Raw genomic sequence first — 18,518 nt, 5'->3', positions numbered from 1 at the left:
GACTTGAAGTCCAATTGTCCTTCTAGATTGCGCGGGCGTGCCAACTCGTGGCCGATTGGCTAAGCGAGGTTTTGATTAATATTTGCGCTTGATTTGACTTCTTCAAGTGATTATCGGCCGAGGAAGAAACCGTCTCGATCGCTTGGTTTGAATGCCTTTGTTGCAAGGACTTTCGACGTTTTCACCGATGTTGTGTCTCTCTTTTATTTTTTTGATATAGGTTGCAGAAAGTAAAGGTGTGTAAAGTAAAGAGCATAAAATAAATGGGGAAATAAATAGCATAAAACTTAAAAGAGCTGAAAAGTAAATTGCAGGAAATATAAAGTGCAGAAGGTAAAGACAACGATAAAAATTTAAGAGAAAAATTCAGCTACCGTCCCCAAACTATGCTGCCAAGGCCAATTTGATACCCGAACTCTCAAAAGTATCAATGTGATACCCAAACACATATTTTGACACCAACGTGATACTTCCGTCCAAAATTTCTGACGGCACCGTTTCTTTGCTGACGTGGAGACAAATTTTTTTTTTTATCAAGGGCAGATTAGTCTTTCACTACTAGCTAATTAAAAAAAAAAAAAGGAACGAAACCATGAACCGAGCTCTCTCTCCCAACTCCAATTCTTCTCCTTCTTCCCAACACTACCTCCTCCCACTCCAATTCTTCTTCTTCTTCTTCCCAACACTACCTCCAATCATAACTCAGATTCACCTCTTCCTTTCTTCGCTTTACTTTAGCTCTCTCCTCTCTTCAATCTTATCTCCGACATAATGCTATCTATCACCTCCATATATGTGTTGTCTATCCATTTCTGAGCTCCTATTCAAGTTTCAGTTTCTGGGTTTTTGTTCTTTCCTCTGCTTTAATTACCAGTCATGTTTTTAACTTTTTATTTATTTATTTTCATTCATTTCTGTTTTCTGGGTTTTTGTTTGAACTTTAAACAGCTCTTTTGGGACTTATTTCTGATTATTTGCTCAATAAAGCCTTGAAATTTGAGTCAAAGATTCATGCTTCCTGGGTTTCATGTAGGAATATCTTCCCCATGAGTCAAAGATTCAACCCTGTTCTTGCCACTGGTACCTACATCCGATATACTCAATTTCAAAATATCTTAAACCACATCAAGCTCAAATTTTGCTACAAAATAACTATGTGAATACCCAGAAAAATCATTGTCATCATCATCAATCAATTTGTCAAAGAAATCCTCGTCGGTCTGAACAAAATTTTCCGCAGGTGCAGTAAAAGCATAAATTTACATGAATAGCCGGCAAGCTCCAGAAAACCGCCACCACGCCATCACCACGCGTCAAAACAGCGCCAACCCGAAAACCTCCGTCGCAGCACAGCCCTAACACGCCGCAAGACACCCCTACACTAATCTGAAGACCCCCAGCAGATCCAAGACAGAGATCGAGTCAGATCCCATCGCGATCGGCCCCACCAACACCAGATCCGAACAGCCACAGCCAACACAAGCAGGGCGATGACGTCAGAAGCCACCGCCGGAGCCCCGAGATCCGTCGCAGCACCCCCGCGACCATCACCCATGAACCGAGATGGCGGATCGATTTGCAGCACCCCCGCGACCGTCACCCATGAACCCAGATGGCGGATCCATTCGCAGCACCCCCGAGACCGTCACCCATGAACCCAGATGGCGGATCGATTCGCAGCACCCCCGCGACTGTCACCCAAACCGGCACAACATCCCAGCCACCTACCTAGAGCCACGTCGCATCCTTGGCACCCCTCCACAGCTTAACAATCAGCCTCCCCTCCCGGACCGGAGCGCAGCGACGGAGGATCCATCGGCGATCAGCCGGGAGAGAGAGCCCTCCTCCGAATTTCCTTTCTTTTTTCCTCTCGCGCCTGGGGCGCGTTCTTTTTCTCCCTCACGAGTCCCCCTGATATCTTCTTTCGGTTTTTTTAAGTCCCAGAGACCCAGATCATCTGAGAAGAAGAAGAATAAGAAGATAAAGAACAAGGAAAAAGAAAAAGAAGGAAAAAAAAAACAATTAACAAAGAAAAGGGCAAATTGGTCTTTTTCTTAGTTTTTGGTCTTCACGTGCTTGCCACGTAAGCAAAGAAACGGTGCCGTCAGAAATTTTGGACGGAAGTATCACGTTGGTGTCAAAATATGTGTTTGGGTATCACATTGATACTTTTGAGAGTTCGGGTATCAAATTGGCCTTGGCAGCATAGTTTGGGGACGGTAGCTGAATTTTTCTCAAAATTTAACTAGGCTACAGCAAGAATGAAAAATATTGTAAAGAAAGCGATAAAAATTGACTAGGCTCGAGAGAAAAGATAGTAGAAAAGTTTTAGATGTATTTGAAATTGAGTTGTGTTGTCTTGGTCGGGAACCACGTACAATTGAGTTAAGAGGGTTGTATTTATACAATTACATACATGATATTTAGGAAGGAAAGAGTAATTAAATTAAATGAATATTTTGGTCTTAATGACCGAAGAAATGCCCATAATTTCTTGCTAGTTGCGGCTTCATTCTCCTTGATTTGCTAGTTAATATAGCTATAAATATGAAATATTGCTCTTCAGTGCTTCCAATTAGCCCATAAATGCCAATTTGTTTTCATGTAACGTCGTTGCTCCTATATTTGGTATGTAATGCCATTTATTGATGTTAAATACCAAATAATAAATCTCGGCGAATCTTAATAAGAATCCGTGATAATTATTTGACATAATCGCAATAATTATTATTAAATGTTATAATCTTCATCTCATCTAATGGCTTGGGGTTAAACATGAAAAAAATAGATACAAACACTCATTTATTTGTTTCTTGTTGGCAATGATTGTCATGCTATTTTGATACTTTACCAACTCATAGCTCAATTGGTGACTTGTGGAGTATAATTGTTGGTAAATCGTTTTCTTTTCAACTAAAAGATTTATGGCTTGCAGGTTGTTTGTTTTCTTTCATGGCTATTTGAAAAACACGTAATAAACTTTGTTTTAATAATAAGAGGCATCTTCTTATTGTTGAGAGACTTGTACTAAGACATCTACTAATATTTAATCAGAAAAGAAATGTCTTATCATTAAATCAAATTAGTTGACCAGTAACTAGCAAGTTTTTTTTTGAAGGGAAAGACGACAAATTATATTAAGTGAAACTGAGAAGTACATGGAGCGATGCAAAAGCATCGAAAGAAAAACAATAAAACATAACAAGATGCACAAACGCATCTATAAAGTAGGAAAACAATAAAAGATAGCAAGATGCACAAACACATCTAAAATGAAAGATAACCATGTGACTTGATGTCGGACGACATCGCTGCACTGCATATGTCACGAGAGCAGTGTAAATATAATAGTAACCGTAACCGGTGACATGATCACCTAGGAGAAGTGATTCGCTCATCGGGAGTTCGAAAGTAACCGAGGGTGTCAAAAACTCGAAAATTAGCAAACGAACTCCCAAGAACCAGAATAAATACCAGATCAATATGAGCAGTTGTCTCGGATCCAAGATCCGGATTTGAATGCGACCCGGGTCCCAAATAAGGATCCAAATCCGGCCCGAATCCAAAATCAAATCTGACGGGTCAAAAGTGATAAAGGCCCAGGCCCCACTTAAACTGATATGGGCACCCTGGCTTTAGCCTGACGCCCGGCCACCCTTCCAGATCCGCAACGCCGCCCTACCCCACCGCACCACTGCATCTTCGACAAGGCGAAGCCAACCCTGGAAGGAGAAACCTATAGCAATCTATTGACCCAAGCGCTCCAACCTTCTGGCTCCAAAGATCCCGACCGCAGTATCCAGTGCAACCAGGACTGCCGCCGGAAAGGCTGATGCTCGGACGGGAATCCTCATAAATGAGGCGTGCAGTCAGGTGCCTCCACCACCCAACCTCACGGCCAAAATTCCAAGAAATCTTCATAGTCCCTGGATCCCAAATCCGGATCCGACCCAACAACTCTGATTCCCCAGCAAAATGTCGCCGACCACTTGCCCAAATCGAACACAGCCTTGAATCTCAGGTTGTAAAGACCCAAGAGAAAGGGAACATATCACGATCCGCCGCCGCAAGAGGAGTCGTAGACCACTCCTTTGAAAAGCAAACCGGAAGAAAAGAAGAGATGGTATGCACCGCACTCGAGGAATACGACAACAAGGGATGTGCCGACATTGATCTCCATCGGAGATGGAGAAAGTTGCAGAACCTTCCACCCATGGGGGCGGCGTTCTCTCAAACCCTAGAGAGGGTTTTCTGTCTTTAAATCAGAAACTTACAACATATCATTGAAGTCATTAAAACTATCATTTAATAGATATGAGTGGAAGAAAATAGGAAAAAGTCATTAAAACTATCATTTAATAGATATGAGTGGAAGAAAATAGGAAAAAGTAATTAAACCTAGCGTATGGTATAAGTGGAAGACAATTGGAAGAAGCAAGAAATATGAGTGGAAGAAAACAGGAAGAAGAAGAAGTAACCAAAAAAAAGAAAAAGGAAAAAAGGAAGAAGTAAAAGAAAATATGAGTGGAATGTAACTTGCAAAAAGAAACACATAAGAGGACTCGAACTGGGGGACTGGGGTTGGTTTAACAAAAGCAAAGCATGTTTGCCAACCGTGCAAGAACCTCTTCACTAGCAAGTTAGAACCTGCAAAAATCTTCCATTTTTTTTTGTTTTCACATTGTTTGCAGGTGCTAATCAGAATAATCAAGGTTACAATCCATTCACTAAATTTTTATGTCATTTTTTTTCCTTTTCTTTTCTTATGATGCAATTATTGTATAAGTGACGCAAAACGGTTGAAAATGTACTCAGGCCACCAATTAATACCCCAAATTAAGAATATCTAGTGCATTGTTGCATTGCTACACTAATGAAATTAACAACTAGCTACTCCTTGTGCTAAGGCCTAACTAATGTGTCCATTATAGCTCAACTAAGGTCTCCACTATAGCTCGAATTTTACTCTTCGTGTTGGTTTTGATTCAACACATGGTTTGCACTCATATATCCAGTAATATCCACAAAACTAGTACACCTTGATCTCACTCCCCACTGTTTATCTTTCCTTACGACTCGAACAATTTCAATTCATTTCTATGGCAGCACTACTTGTAAAGCAACAAGACCCTTTCATTTCAAGTTAAAGAAATTACAACTAACCCACACACCTGTCATGAGGGAAACAGACACCACCAATACCTATGGGCCGGGGTAGATAGATATAAACTCTGGTAGAAATTTAAAAGATCCGGTAGATGTATATAGAATCATCACGTTTCTATTACTTCTGGTCGGCTCAAGCTTCAAATGGCTTCAAAGCATTCCATAGCTTAAACGATTTTTATATTCGTTTCTTGCTAAGTATGTAAAACTTGTGTGCGAGCCAAATAACTCTATCATTTCCAAAAAAAAAAAAAAACCCTATATATTTATATATATAGATAAATATTTAGAAAAAGAAGAGTCCAAAAATGGGTATGTTGGGGCTTGTTATCCGAGTAAACTGTCTATTCTTGTTATTGTTCTTGGTATGTTCTACCCCTCCGGAGGACCACATCAAGTGTTCATCGTCAAACAACACAAACTGCACCATCACAAACTCCTACGGCATCTTCCCCGATCGAACTGTCTGTAAAGCGACTAGTGTATCATACCCTAGTACGGAGGAAGAACTCGTTAAGGTAGTGGCTGATGCAACCAAGAACAAGAAGAGCATGAAGGTGGCGACTCGTTACTCCCACAGCATTCCCAAGCTGGTTTGCCCGCGCGGCGAAGATGGGCTGATCATAAGCACCAACAACCTCAACCGTGTGGTTAAGGTCGACGTTGAAGGGATGACGATGACGGTGGAGAGCGGCGTGACGCTTAGGCAGGTGATCAGTGAGGCTGCCAAGGTTGGCTTGGCGTTGCCTTACGCACCATATTGGTGGGGGCTAACTGTCGGTGGGTTGCTAGGGACTGGTGCGCATGGAAGCACATTATGGGCTAAGGGAAGCTCTGTTCATGATTATGTGGTGGGACTTAGGATTGTGAGTCCAGGAGGGCCCGAAGATGGTTATGTCAAGGTGAGAAGTCTCAGTCAAGGTGATAAAGATCTTAATGCAGCTAAGGTTTCACTTGGAGTCTTAGGAGTAATATCACAGGCAAGTACATTTTCTTCTTCATTTATATATTTTGATGTTTTGAGCAGTCTTTCAGCAACGTATTGCATATCCAGAAAGGATATAAGAATGTGTCTATATGATCGATACAAAATTTTTGGGTGGATAAAAGATTGTCCTTAACTTATAAGCTAAACCTTAAATTCTAGAGATTACAAAAATGGTCTAGCTCATAAGAATTTAGATTAAACAATTTTATTACAGTACATTTTCTTCTTCATTTATATATTTTGATGTTTTGGGCAGTCTTTCAGCAACGTATTGCATATCCAGAAAGGATATAAGAATGTGTCTATATGATCGATACAAAATTTTTGGGTGGATAAAAGATTGTCCTTAACTTATAAGCTAAACCTTAAATTCTAGAGATTAAAAAAAATGGTCTAGCTCATAAGAATTTAGATTAAACAATTTTATTACAGTTTAGAATCTCAAAACTTATGAAATTTGTTCAAATAGAAAAAAGCATGATGTATTTTTGAAAACTCGAGAAGTAATTATAAAAGAAATGTACCCAATATATTGGAACACTCTACATAAGAAAATAATGTATCAGATAATATATTATATTATATTATATTATATAATTAAGCCAATTCTTGAGGGAATTGTTAAATTTTTGAACTACCATATATACCCTCACATAATATAGATATTAATAAATAAATTATTCTATATGAGGATAAGATAGTCAATTGACTACATCATATTTCAAAAGATTGCAATACCTTCCAAGAAAAAAAGAGAAACTTCCTCAAAATCAGGAGAGAAACTGCTGTAACTATTTAAATTAAAAATAAAATAAAAATAAAAGCCAATTGACATGTGCGGAGCACATGTTAAGGGGCTAGTATGAATGATGCATTTTGACAATACGAGTGTTGCATTATAGGAGATAATTATTGTGCTGAATAGAAACTTACAGCAACCTTTGCAAAAAAAAAAAAAATAAAAAAAAAATAAAAAAACTGACAACAACCAAAATTATTATTCTTCTTTTTTTTTTTAATCAGAAATTATTATTCTTTTTCGATAAATAATCTTTGTACCGATATATGAATAATGAAAAAAACACTGTACCTCCATAATTATGAGAAAAGGTATCATACAAGTTTTGGTACAAATTTTAAACAGCCAAAAAAGGTACCAAAATTTATTATTACTATTACAATCATTCATTTATTTTTGTATATATGCCTGCTAATGAAGACAAATAAGTCTAAGAGACAAAAACTTTGGCAGGTTACTCTAAACCTACAACCCATGTTCAAGAGGTCCATCACATATTTGAGCAAGAACGATTCTGACTTGGGAGATCAAGTGCTTAAGTTTGGCAAGCAGCATGAGTTTGCGGACATACTATGGTATCCTAGCCAGCACAAGGCAGTTTATCGAGTAGATGATCGTATCTCCTCAAACACATCCGGAAATGGTTTATATGATTTCCTTCCTTTTCGAGCAACACCTTCACTTGCACTGGCAGTTATAAGAACGGCAGGTACTTTTCTTAGTTCATGCAGTTCAAACTAAAGCAACATCAAGAACAATTAAGTTTTGAATAGCGAGGGTGGTGAAGATGTTTCTCTTCTGAAATAAGAAATGATCTCTAGGCAAATATAAATGCAGCTCACATGTTGTTCATCCCACAGTTTATGTTGCTACATTGTGATTATGGTTTCACGCATAAATTGGTGGTTTTAAATCATAATTTAAAAACATATATCAGTCTCATGAAGAGAAAATCTTTGCTAATAATGCTCATTTCTGCATCATGCCACCATGACAAGTAACATTTTTAATAATCCTATTTTTTCATTTGTTCTTGTATTATAATAGAAGAGAACCAAGAATCAAAAAGCGATGCTGATGGGAAATGCTCTGGGGCAAAGTTAGTCACATCTGGGCTTCTATCCGATGCTTATGGTTTGACAAACAATGGTATGCATAGACGTTTGGTCATCTTGTATAGCTTTTCAAAGTACTCATCTTTCATGTTTTTGCCAAATCATTTGGAACTTCAGTTCTAGTTTGCTTTTCCATATGTCAAAATTACTGAATTTTGGGATCATACAATTCGATTAATAGGTATAATCTTTACTGGATATCCTGTGATTGGATATCAGAACCGGCTTCAAGCATCTGGAACTTGCCTTGATGGTCTTCAAGATTCAAGAATCACAGCATGCGCATGGGACTCAAGGATCAAGGGCGAGTTTTTTCATCAAACAACCTTCAGCATCAGCTTGTCCGTGGCCAAAAGCTTCATTCAAGACGTGCAGAAGCTAGTTGAGATTGAACCCAAATCCCTCTGTGGAGTAGAAATCTACAATGGAATCCTAATGCGCTATGTCACCGCATCAACTGCTTACCTTGGCAAACAAGTAGATGCAATTGACTTCGACATCACTTATTACCGAAGCAAGGACCCCATGACGCCTAGGCTCCATGAAGGCATACTTGAAGAAATAGAGCAATTGGCACTGTTTAAGTACGGAGCATTGCCACATTGGGGAAAGAATAGGAACATAGCCTTTGATGGGGTGATGAAGAAGTACAAAAATGGTAAGGAGTTCTTGAGGGTTAAGGAAGTGTATGACCCAATGGGGCTATTCTCAAGTGAATGGAGTGACCAGGTCCTTGGAATTAAGGGTGAGGTTAACTTAGTCAAGGAAGGGTGCGCCCTAGAAGGGTTGTGCATTTGCTCACAAGACATTCATTGTGCCCCAAGCAAGGGCTACTTCTGTACACCGGGGAAAGTATTTAGGGATGCAAGGATCTGTACTCCGAATCATAATTCGACAAGAACCACAAGTAACTAGCTAGACTGTCTAGTCTAGTAATGTCAATAGTGTAATTTGATTTAGAAGCTTTGCTTGAAGACTAGCATGCAGTTGCAGCAGATTGCATGCATGGCTAGTTTCTGTTGGAATAAACAAGCAACATACGAATAAGGTACGTAGTACTTTTGCCAGTTTAATTAATATGTACCTAAGGGCTACCAAGGTTGCAGAAACAAATATTAAGGAAACTAAAAGTAGATTTTCTAGTGCTCTCTTCATCTTTTGAAGAGAGAACATTGGGGAGTGAAAACTCTGGGCATTTGGTCTAGTGGTAGAGAAACTCTTAAACTCTAAACACCTGTGGAACTCGTTCCTTAAGATTCATTCTCGTGCATCCGTTATCCTACAAATCTTCTATTATGTACTTCCATCTAGTGCATGTAACTTCTCCCATTGTCACTATAGCCTTTACATAGTTTGGTAGTTAATTGGTCAAGATGGAATATAGTACGATATATAGAGAATAATTTTTTTATGTAGTTGTGCTAAAAAATTATTAAAATTGACTTTTCAGTATATTGTATCATCTCTAACCCATTTCCTTACTTTTTTAGAAAATGTTGCAAGGAGAGGAAAACGATTAATTTGAGACTTTTTTTTTTGAGTAAATTAATTTGAGACTTAAAATGCGACAAAAACAAAGAAATGAGAAGAATACGTAAATTTGGGCTAAAAATGTAAAATGAGCTTCGGAAACGTCTCTAACGAGCCACCACCAATGGAGGATCCCTAATCCAAATATGAAGAAGCAAGGTGGAGGGAGTTTCCCACAATTTGAAATTCAAATTTCTACCATCATTTTTGTCCATTGGCAATGGTCATTAGCATGCATCTTGGCTCATTTTTGGATGATTGGATCCATGGTTTCTCTCTCCATTTGTCTCCTTGCATGGCAAATTTTGAAAAGATGAAACGTATTTCAAGTCATTAAACTATTAGTTTTTTTTTTTTGATCAAATAAGAACTTCATTAATAATGAACTGCTTACAACGAGTTTTAGGCGACATCTCTTATACAGAAATGACCAATAGACTTCACACTGGAACTCTATAATGACTGACTCTAAACTTGCACTACAACTGTATGGCAAAGACAACAAACGCAGGAGCAGTGAATCTTTGACAGCTCACCTCTTGTCCAGCCAATAAGAACTCTAACTGGACAACTCACTTGTGTCAACACTAACTCACCTCTTGTCCAGCCAATAAGAACTCTAACTGGACAACTCACTTGTGTCAACACTAACTCACCAACCAGAGTCCTCCTGACTAGCTTTTGATCGACCAAGCCAACACTCGTTGTGACCTAAACCCGACCAACAGAATTCCCGGACATTCGGACCTGGGACTAAAATAAACCCCACACCGTCACCACCAAATTGTCAACATCATCAACCCACAACTGCCCCAACTCGCCATCGCCGCCGACCCAAAACCAGACAGGAACTACCCACTAGAAGGCCATTAATGCTCGTCTATGGCACAGCCAGACTTTTTCGCTGACCCAAAACCAAATAGGTAGGACCCACTAGAAGGCCGAAGCGAAGATTGTCTCTGCCACATCTTGTAGTACACACGACCCGACAGCTAACACCTAACACAACTGGAAACAACAGCTAATACCACACACCAAACCTTGGTTGTGCCTTATTACCAACAAAACAAAAACAAAAATAAAACCCAACCCTAAACCCTAAAAAGACTGAAAATAAAAAACCAAATAGTCCAGGCCCAAAATGCATCCGGCCCACGTTGAAGTAATTGGTTGCAGACGTAGTGACCCAACCATCTCGCCGGCGCACCACCGTCTCCTACCTTCCTCCAGCAAGCCACGCCGTCCTTCCTCAGGTCGAAAACGAAGCACTCAACCCAGATCGGGATCAACCGATCTGATCTAGACACAATGGGTCTCGGCGCTGCTCCCACGCTACCATCAACAATCGGCGACCTCTGAGCCAGTATCAGCACCTCGAAACACCGAGCAGGCCCTCCATGCTCCTCCCAAAGGCAAGGCGACACTGGCTTCACCCTCCTGCCATCTTCCTGCCTCTGCCTTACACCTTCCGGCTCTCTGGTGTGCATCTCCGTCGCCCCGCAACCACTACTCCAACCAGACCACTCTCCAGACACAAGGTCCATTCTGTCCTGTCCGGCAACGACGCCTGGAGGGCACGCCGCCGGACAGGGATAACTCCCACACGACGTTTCTCTTTTTTCGGCTAGGGTTTTTCCGACTTTGGCTAGTTGAGAAATATAATTAAACTATTAGTTAGCTAATCATTCTACCTTCCAGACCAATTTGGTCATGCCATGTGTCCTCCCCAACATCATTTCATTGTTTCATTCTTTCAGGCTGCGTTTGAATAAAAAAAAATTTTAAATGTACAATTTCAATTGAGGAGCTTCTATTCATACCTCCAAAATTAATATTTGGACCCCTCTCTTTTTCCAAATAATAGTTGACTTTGTCAACTCATGTCAAATTACCAATAAAGACACAAATAAGGAAGAAAAAAAAAATCTCTTCTTATATCTACAAATAGTAATAATCTTCAACTTGGGGAAAACTTTCTCCTCCAATGTAAACCCTAAAATATATATCGCCAAACGTTATTTAACGTTGTAGTCAAAATTTTCTGAATTTGACTTTGTCCTCGTAAAGTGATAGACTTCCTTGCTCACACAGGCACAATTGAGAATTTACAGGATCTATCACTGCGCTATAAAAAAAAATAAAAAATAAAAAGAGAGAAAATGGGAAATACAAAGACACCTCAGTTGATGAAGCCCTACTCATTCTGAATGCAATCAAACATGTGAACGAGTGGCGACAAAAAGCAGTACTGCAGCACGTAGGGGTCATCAAGGCCCGGGTTAGGGCCGGCCCTACCCTAAATTTTAGGGCTTAGGGTCGGGCCGGGCCGGGTCTAGTCAAAGTCAACAAAATTTAGGACCAGGTAGGGTAGGGCCGGGGCTTAAATATGCTAACCCATTATCCGCCCGAAAGGCCCGAGCCGCTAGGGCTGAAAGGGCCGGGTCGGGCCGACCCTCTTAATAGGGCCGAAATGGGCCAAAAAGGGCCTTATTTTGTTTAACAAAAAGAAATACATTATTTTTTTTATCTTAAAATGTGGCTCAATAATTATATAGGTAATACAAGACTCATTATTTTGGTTGATCATATTTAATACACACACACACATACATATATATTGAAATTAACTTATAACATTATAAATATTAGTTAAGGTGGTTATATTCAATTAACTGTGTCTAAATCTCCCAAAATTAATTGTTATTTAACAATGGAAACAAAAATTAAAGAAAATAAAGCTTAGGACATCAATTTGTAAGAAGATATACGTTGTCTGTTATAGAAAAAAAAGAAACATATTTAAAAAAAGGGAAAAAAATACAAACAGTACCCAACCTATGGCCACTAATAACTTCAGTACTCAAGTTTTCAAAACTATTACTTTGGTACCCAGGTTATCTAGCCCGACCCAACTTTAGTACCTAAAACACTGTTGGCCGTTACAGTGTTAGCCACCTGGCAAACTTTGAAGGGTATTATAGTCCCTTCACTGTTCATCTTCTTCTTCCTTACACTCTCTTCGTCTGATCAGGCATCACCCATCTTTCTCTCTTTTTTTATTTTCTTTGGGCTGGGTCACAATTTTTTTTTTTTTTTTTCCACTCTTTCTCTCTTCTTCCTTTTTTCTTTTCTCTCTTCTTCTTCCACTCTTTCTCTCTTTCTTCTTCTTTCTTTTCTTTTTCTTATTTTTATTCCATTTTCTCCTCTTTTCTGTCGTCCCCTCCCCACCTTTTCTGCACTTTTCTTCTCTTTTCTGTCATCCCCTCTTCATCTTTTCTGTCTTTTTCTCCTCATCTTTTCTCCTCTTCTCTTTCTTCTCTTTTCTGTCGGCCATCCTCATCTTTTCCTCCCTATTCTCCTCACCTTTTCTTCTGTTTTCTTCTCTTTTATGTCATCTCCTCCTCTCCCCAAAATCAGCTCACCTCCTCTCCCCAAAATCAGCTCACTTCCTCTCCCCAAAAAAAAACTTGAGGAAGAACTTGGCAACCTAAGATTTAGCCCCCCCCCCCTCAATTTAATTTTCTGGTTCCATCCCTGTTGTTGGCGAGGGTGCCGTAGTTGACGCCGATGGAGTACGCAGTGGTGGCGAGCTGAAAGAGGAGAAGGGAGAGGACGAGGTTGGTTGCTGCTGCCATGGTTTAGGCGGGGGAGGGGGGGTGCTGGGCTGGAGAGGAGGAGGCGCGGGGCTGCTGGAAGAAATTTTTTTTTTTTGGTCGTTGATAATGGTTAGAGAGAGAGAGAGCGAAGAAGAGGCAAAAAAAAAAACAATATATATAAATAATGAATTAAATATGAAAAGACGAAATTACCCTTCAATATATGCCACCTGTCAGACGCCGTTACTGAGTTAACGGCTCCAGGTACTAAAGTTGGGTCGGGCTAGATAACCTAGGTACCAAAGTGATAGTTTTGAAAATTTGGGTACTGAAGTTATTAGTAGGTCATAGGTTGGGTACTGTTTGTATTTTTTTCCCTTAAAAAAAAAAAGGAAAATAAGAAATTATTAGGGCTTAATTGGGCGGGCTTAAAGGGCCGGGTCGGACTTGGCCCTAACGGGCTCAAACGGGCCGGGCTTCATTTGCATGGCCCATACCCTACCCTATTTGAGAAAGGGTCGGGCCGGCCCGCCCTAATGCAAGGGCCAGGTAGGGCTTCGGCCATACGGGCCGGGCGGGTTTAGGGTCGAAGGGCCAAATGATGGCCCCTAGCAGCACGTTTATATGAAAAACGCAGTAATGGGTAGTTGTCCACAAGATCTTCCAACACATCATCAGTGCAGAGCAATTTTATGTGGAACTATTCTATAGATATCAAGGTTCTAAAAAACGCTAGGCGCTAGTCGGGCGGTGGGCTGGCGAGGAGCGCCCAGGCGGGTGCCTAGGCGGCGCCTAGGCGGTTTTGTATTTTTTAATTTTTAATTTAATTTTTTTAAAATATACTTATAAAGACTCAAAGTGTAATAAAATTGCACCTAGAATATTCCAATTTTAAATTTTTAAGAGAGTCCTAAATAAGCATACATAAAGAGTAGAAAGACTAAAGTGAAGATGCCATCAAGGAAGCCCTATTAATAAACAAACAATGATTTAAGTCATTTAACAATACTACAAATCTTGAAATCTACAATAGTGGCACTGTGGCAACTCATGCCATTATGATTTGATTTCTTTCCTCACACTGCTATGACCTCAGGAAATGTACAACTCAAAAGAAGAAGAAAAATTAAAAATAACGTGTCTTGACTCCACCCTTATCTAATAGTACAGTCGTTCACCTAAAAAAAAGGGTGAAGGGTAAGGGCATTGCGATGAGGTGAAACAATAAGACATGGTTACAGAAACTCAATTTGCTCCTGCAAAGATGTTCCAGAAAATCTAGAATAGACTCCGGCAGGCCTCAATATCAGATGCTTGTGAATCCAGCACAGCTTGTCCGGAAGGGCTAGAACTAATAACCTGCAGTCCTGCATTGAATATGGCTTTCTAATAGTAGTCGTCATCCACCTCCTTCAAAACGTCTTCCACCACCTTAAAATCCAAAGCTCCAACTAAAATTAATTTTCCCATAACTTCACCAAAATAACTCGGTGCTTTAGGATAACCAACAAGAACAAGATTACAAGAAGTGAAGAAGATTATCAATTTCGGAATTGTAACTTTCTAGCAACAACTCAACAAGATGATTATCACTTTCCAGCAACAACTTAACTCAACAATTCGATTATCAATTCCAGCAACAAGAACAATAACTCAATAAGATTATCAATTTTCATTTTCCAGCAACAAGCCATCAACTCAAGTACTCAACAAGAACAAAGATTATCAATCTCCAGATTATGATTATCAATTCAAGCAAAGATTATCAATTTCTCAGAACTTATCGTGGAGAAGCTGAGGGGAGGAGCTGTGGAGCGGAGGGGCGAAGAAGCTTCCGATCTGCTTCAGAGTTCAGCTGCGCGCGCAGAGAGAAAGACCCAGAGCGACGAAGAAGCTTCCGACCCGATCTGCTTCAGAGTTTCGATCTGGTTCCGATCTCATTCCAGAGTTCAGCCGCGCGCAGAGCCGCAGAGAGAAAGACCCAGAGCGACAAAGAAGCTTCCGATCCGATCTGCTTCAGAGTTCCGATCTGGTTCAGCCGCGCGCAGAGCCGCAGAGAGAAATAGAGAGCGACAACAACGACGGAAAAGATTGAAACGCCCGCCTAAAATCCCAGCGCCCAGAAGCTCCGATTATACATTACTCGCAGCGGAGAGGTGCCGCCCAGCGCCTAGGCGCCGCCTAGGCGGGCTGGGCAGCCGCATTTTAGAACACTGATAGATATGATGAAAAATTCGACCCTCTGATATAAATCTATGGAGAATGCCCTAGACTCATGGTTGATTATTGTAATTTCCTCCACTATTCCATACATATCTAAAACAAAAGGACCATGTTCATTTCAAGTTGCTATGGAAACAAGTAGGAGAGAATCAGTTTAGGGACAATGACACCTAAATGCAATGAAAATAATACTTGAAAAACATATTTGTATGAGATGATGAGCAAACATGGTATTGTTGCCTATGCTAACCAAGGGTCAACAATTCATTGAAAAAACACTAGCACCTATGTTACTCGTAATGGAGGATGAACTTCCCAAAAAAAAAAAAAATTACTGCAATTCCAAATCTTCAAAACTTGAAGGAGGTCTAACTACTGATTTTTGAAAATATGAAATAGAATCAAAAAAAAAAAAAGGCTTTTATTAATTTTATTAGACATGGGCATTATAGAAAAATTAGAGAGGTGTACATAGCAAATTGATTATTTGTAAAAGTAAGTTGGAGGTCTATTAAGTGGGGAGGTCCAAATGCCAAATTTGGAGGTATGAATAGAATCTCCCTTTCAATTGTTTGATTGTAAATTTTTAGAATTTAAAATGTCTAATAAATTAAGAAAGTTTAAAATAAACTAAAATATTAAAAAAGAAAAAATATATTGTTTTAGAAACTAATAAAGAGATAAGAAGAAACTTTTGCAGGAAATTTGAAATAACACATATTTTGATAGAAATTGAAGTGAGAAAATCAGACAATTAATTCCCTCTTTTTTTTCCATAGAGAAATTTATAATTTCCAAGTTTAGAATGCCATACGAGGTGATTCATGTTTAGAAATTTTGAATTCCTCTTTTTCATTTGACTTCCCTCTTTTTTTCCTTCATCCAAACACACTCATTGTCTCCCGGCCGACGAGAATTACCACCACGTGCTCCTTATCCTTCATGCACATGCCACCCTTATCTCATTTTTCTTCTTGACCACAAAACAGACCACGACCACGACCACTTCTCTGTTCCTCTCACACACACACCCACACCACCATTCCACCACTCTTCCATAACTCTCTCACCCACTCTCCCAATTCTCTCACTCTCCCAAATTAATTTAGAAAATTCCCATTGGGCTCTTCTCAAATTTCATCAAGGAAGATCATCAAGACCTCAATCGCAGGGCTGATAGTCATCAACCCACAAAACTGATGTTTTTTTTTACTTTGCTTTTATACATATATTCTAAATGTCAATTTTATCCTTACATTTAGCTGAAAAATTTAACAAAAGTACCAAAATGTCAAACGGAGCCTAAGTTCAGGTGTTAAATTGTCATTTTTTGAAGACTAGGTACCAAAGTGTCCAATTGACCATATATCAGGTACCATAGAAGAAATTTACCCTTAAGATTAATAGTACTTAATGTGTACTAATTACCCAATTTATAATAAGTAATATTAAAATGTTGCTTAGATTTAGAATATTTTACCATTAATTATCATTGACATATAGCTTCTTCAATTGTTTTATTATTAGAAAACTTAATAAGGTGCGTCCGAGTTAAATTTAACATTATGAGTAATGCTAGCTACCATCACTTTCTACCTTTTCATTTCAACATTTCCCACTCAACAAATAATACGTGGATTCCACTACCACTTCAAACTCAATATTGATTACATTTCTATTTTTTTTTCATGTTTGCCCTTTACAATCTTTTTATATATACTTTTGCATTTATAAATTTTTGCTTGGTTGTTTTTTTCCTTTTCTAAGTTTTTTTTTTTATCAAAAGAGGTCAGCCCATTATATAGATTCAGCAAGCAGTACAAAAATGAAACAACCCTAAGGGATCGACAGAAAGAATCGTTCCTCAGAGTACTCTAACACTTCTATTCTAAAACAAGAACAAGAACCCAAAATACCCCCAGTACACCCACCTTTTAGACAGTTCACGCACCTTTATTCCAAACAAAAATCAAACAATCCCCGAAGCAAGAGTAAAAGACCCTCAGAGATTGTGATCTTTGCGACCTATCAAAAACTAAACATTCTCCGGAAGAGGAACAACCGTCTCCTCTTCCATTTCTCCATCTTTCTCCATAAGTTCACCCTCAGCAATACTTGCTTCCTTAGGCATGCTTTCGGGTCCAGCCACAGAAGATGAGTCAACATGGCTCTTCCATTTGCGAGATTTTCTTTCCTGCATCTCGGATTCCAAAACCCTAGCAACCTTTGGTTTATTCTTGCTCCCACGGGGACGTCCCAATTTCTTCTTCTTTGGTGAGATAATGATCTGACCATGTTTATGCTGAAGAACAAAGTTATATTCTCATCCACCTTGAGGGCAGGAGCTGGAAGGGACAAAAACCTCTTCCCAGCATTAATGAGATCATAGCTAGCTCTTCTCTTGGTACCCACCACAGCCAAAGTAGATGATCCCATCTCCGGTCCCAGTTTCAAGGAAGATTTCTTTAACTTTGGCAACACCTGCCCTGGAGATACCTTGCCCATGGTGCAATCAGGCACCAATGCCTTCCAATTCTTAAGCCAACCAATATCATTGGCTTCAGCGACACCCTGTTGTAAACAAAGCACCTGTCCACCAAGCTTGGACCCACCCAATCCTCCATCTTCTTGTGACGCATGGCCTTCCACGTTCAAGATGGATCCATACAACGACCCATCCTCCACCGGATTCACCTGCTGCACCACAATCTCCATACCACCTTCGGTACCCTCCGAAATCCTCACCTGGTCCGCCAATGGAATTAAAACAGGATCAGAAGCCGTGCTACCCACTTCTAGTGATACGCTCGCCAACACCGCCTCCGGAGGACCATTCACGATCTCTTCTTTCTCCTTCGCCAGGAACTCATCACATCCTGCAGCTTCATGCTCAAATAAACCACAGTCCCTACAAAAACCCTTCACTTTCTCATAGATCAAGGTAATCTCAGGTTGCACCGTGGGAGAAAATTCAAACAGCATCCAAGTCCGAACCCTACGATGCGTATCCATCACTAGCCGTATTCTTTGCTCCTCCTCCTTTCGTCGAAGAGCCGTCTGATCAAATCGGATCACTTGACCCACAACAGACCCTTATCAAA

General features: G+C 39.8%; 1 protein-coding gene across 1 annotated transcript; it reads left to right on the top strand.

Annotated features, from left to right (window-relative positions):
- The first annotated feature begins 5,413 nt into the window (after positions 1 to 5,413).
- On the top strand, positions 5,414 to 9,419 carry LOC133717290 (probable L-gulonolactone oxidase 6). The gene is made up of 4 exons (XM_062143978.1): positions 5,414 to 6,146; positions 7,407 to 7,662; positions 8,001 to 8,102; positions 8,250 to 9,419. Exons 1-4 carry the CDS (start codon positions 5,475 to 5,477, stop codon positions 8,981 to 8,983), a joined length of 1,764 nt encoding a protein of 587 aa, XP_061999962.1. The 5' UTR covers positions 5,414 to 5,474; the 3' UTR covers positions 8,984 to 9,419.
- Positions 9,420 to 18,518: the final 9,099 nt, after the last annotated feature.

The sequence above is a fragment of the Rosa rugosa genome, chromosome 6, assembly GCF_958449725.1.
Source record: "Rosa rugosa chromosome 6, drRosRugo1.1, whole genome shotgun sequence".
In the NCBI taxonomy this organism is placed as follows: Eukaryota; Viridiplantae; Streptophyta; class Magnoliopsida; order Rosales; family Rosaceae; genus Rosa; species Rosa rugosa.
Note: the sequence above shows the minus strand (reverse complement) of the source record. Positions and strands in the feature narration are given on the sequence as shown.

What these genes read in the sequence shown, in the direction of transcription:
- LOC133717290 (XM_062143978.1), top strand. Translation starts at nt 5,475, where the DNA reads ATGGGTATGTTGGGGCTTGTTATCCGAGTAAACTGTCTATTCTTGTTA. An exon ending in GGCAGTTATAAGAACGGCAG is followed by an intron (nt 7,663 to 8,000) that starts GTACTTTTCTTA and finishes GTATTATAATAG; the next exon opens with AAGAGAACCAAGAATCAAAA. An exon ending in TTATGGTTTGACAAACAATG is followed by an intron (nt 8,103 to 8,249) that starts GTATGCATAGAC and finishes TTCGATTAATAG; the next exon opens with GTATAATCTTTACTGGATAT.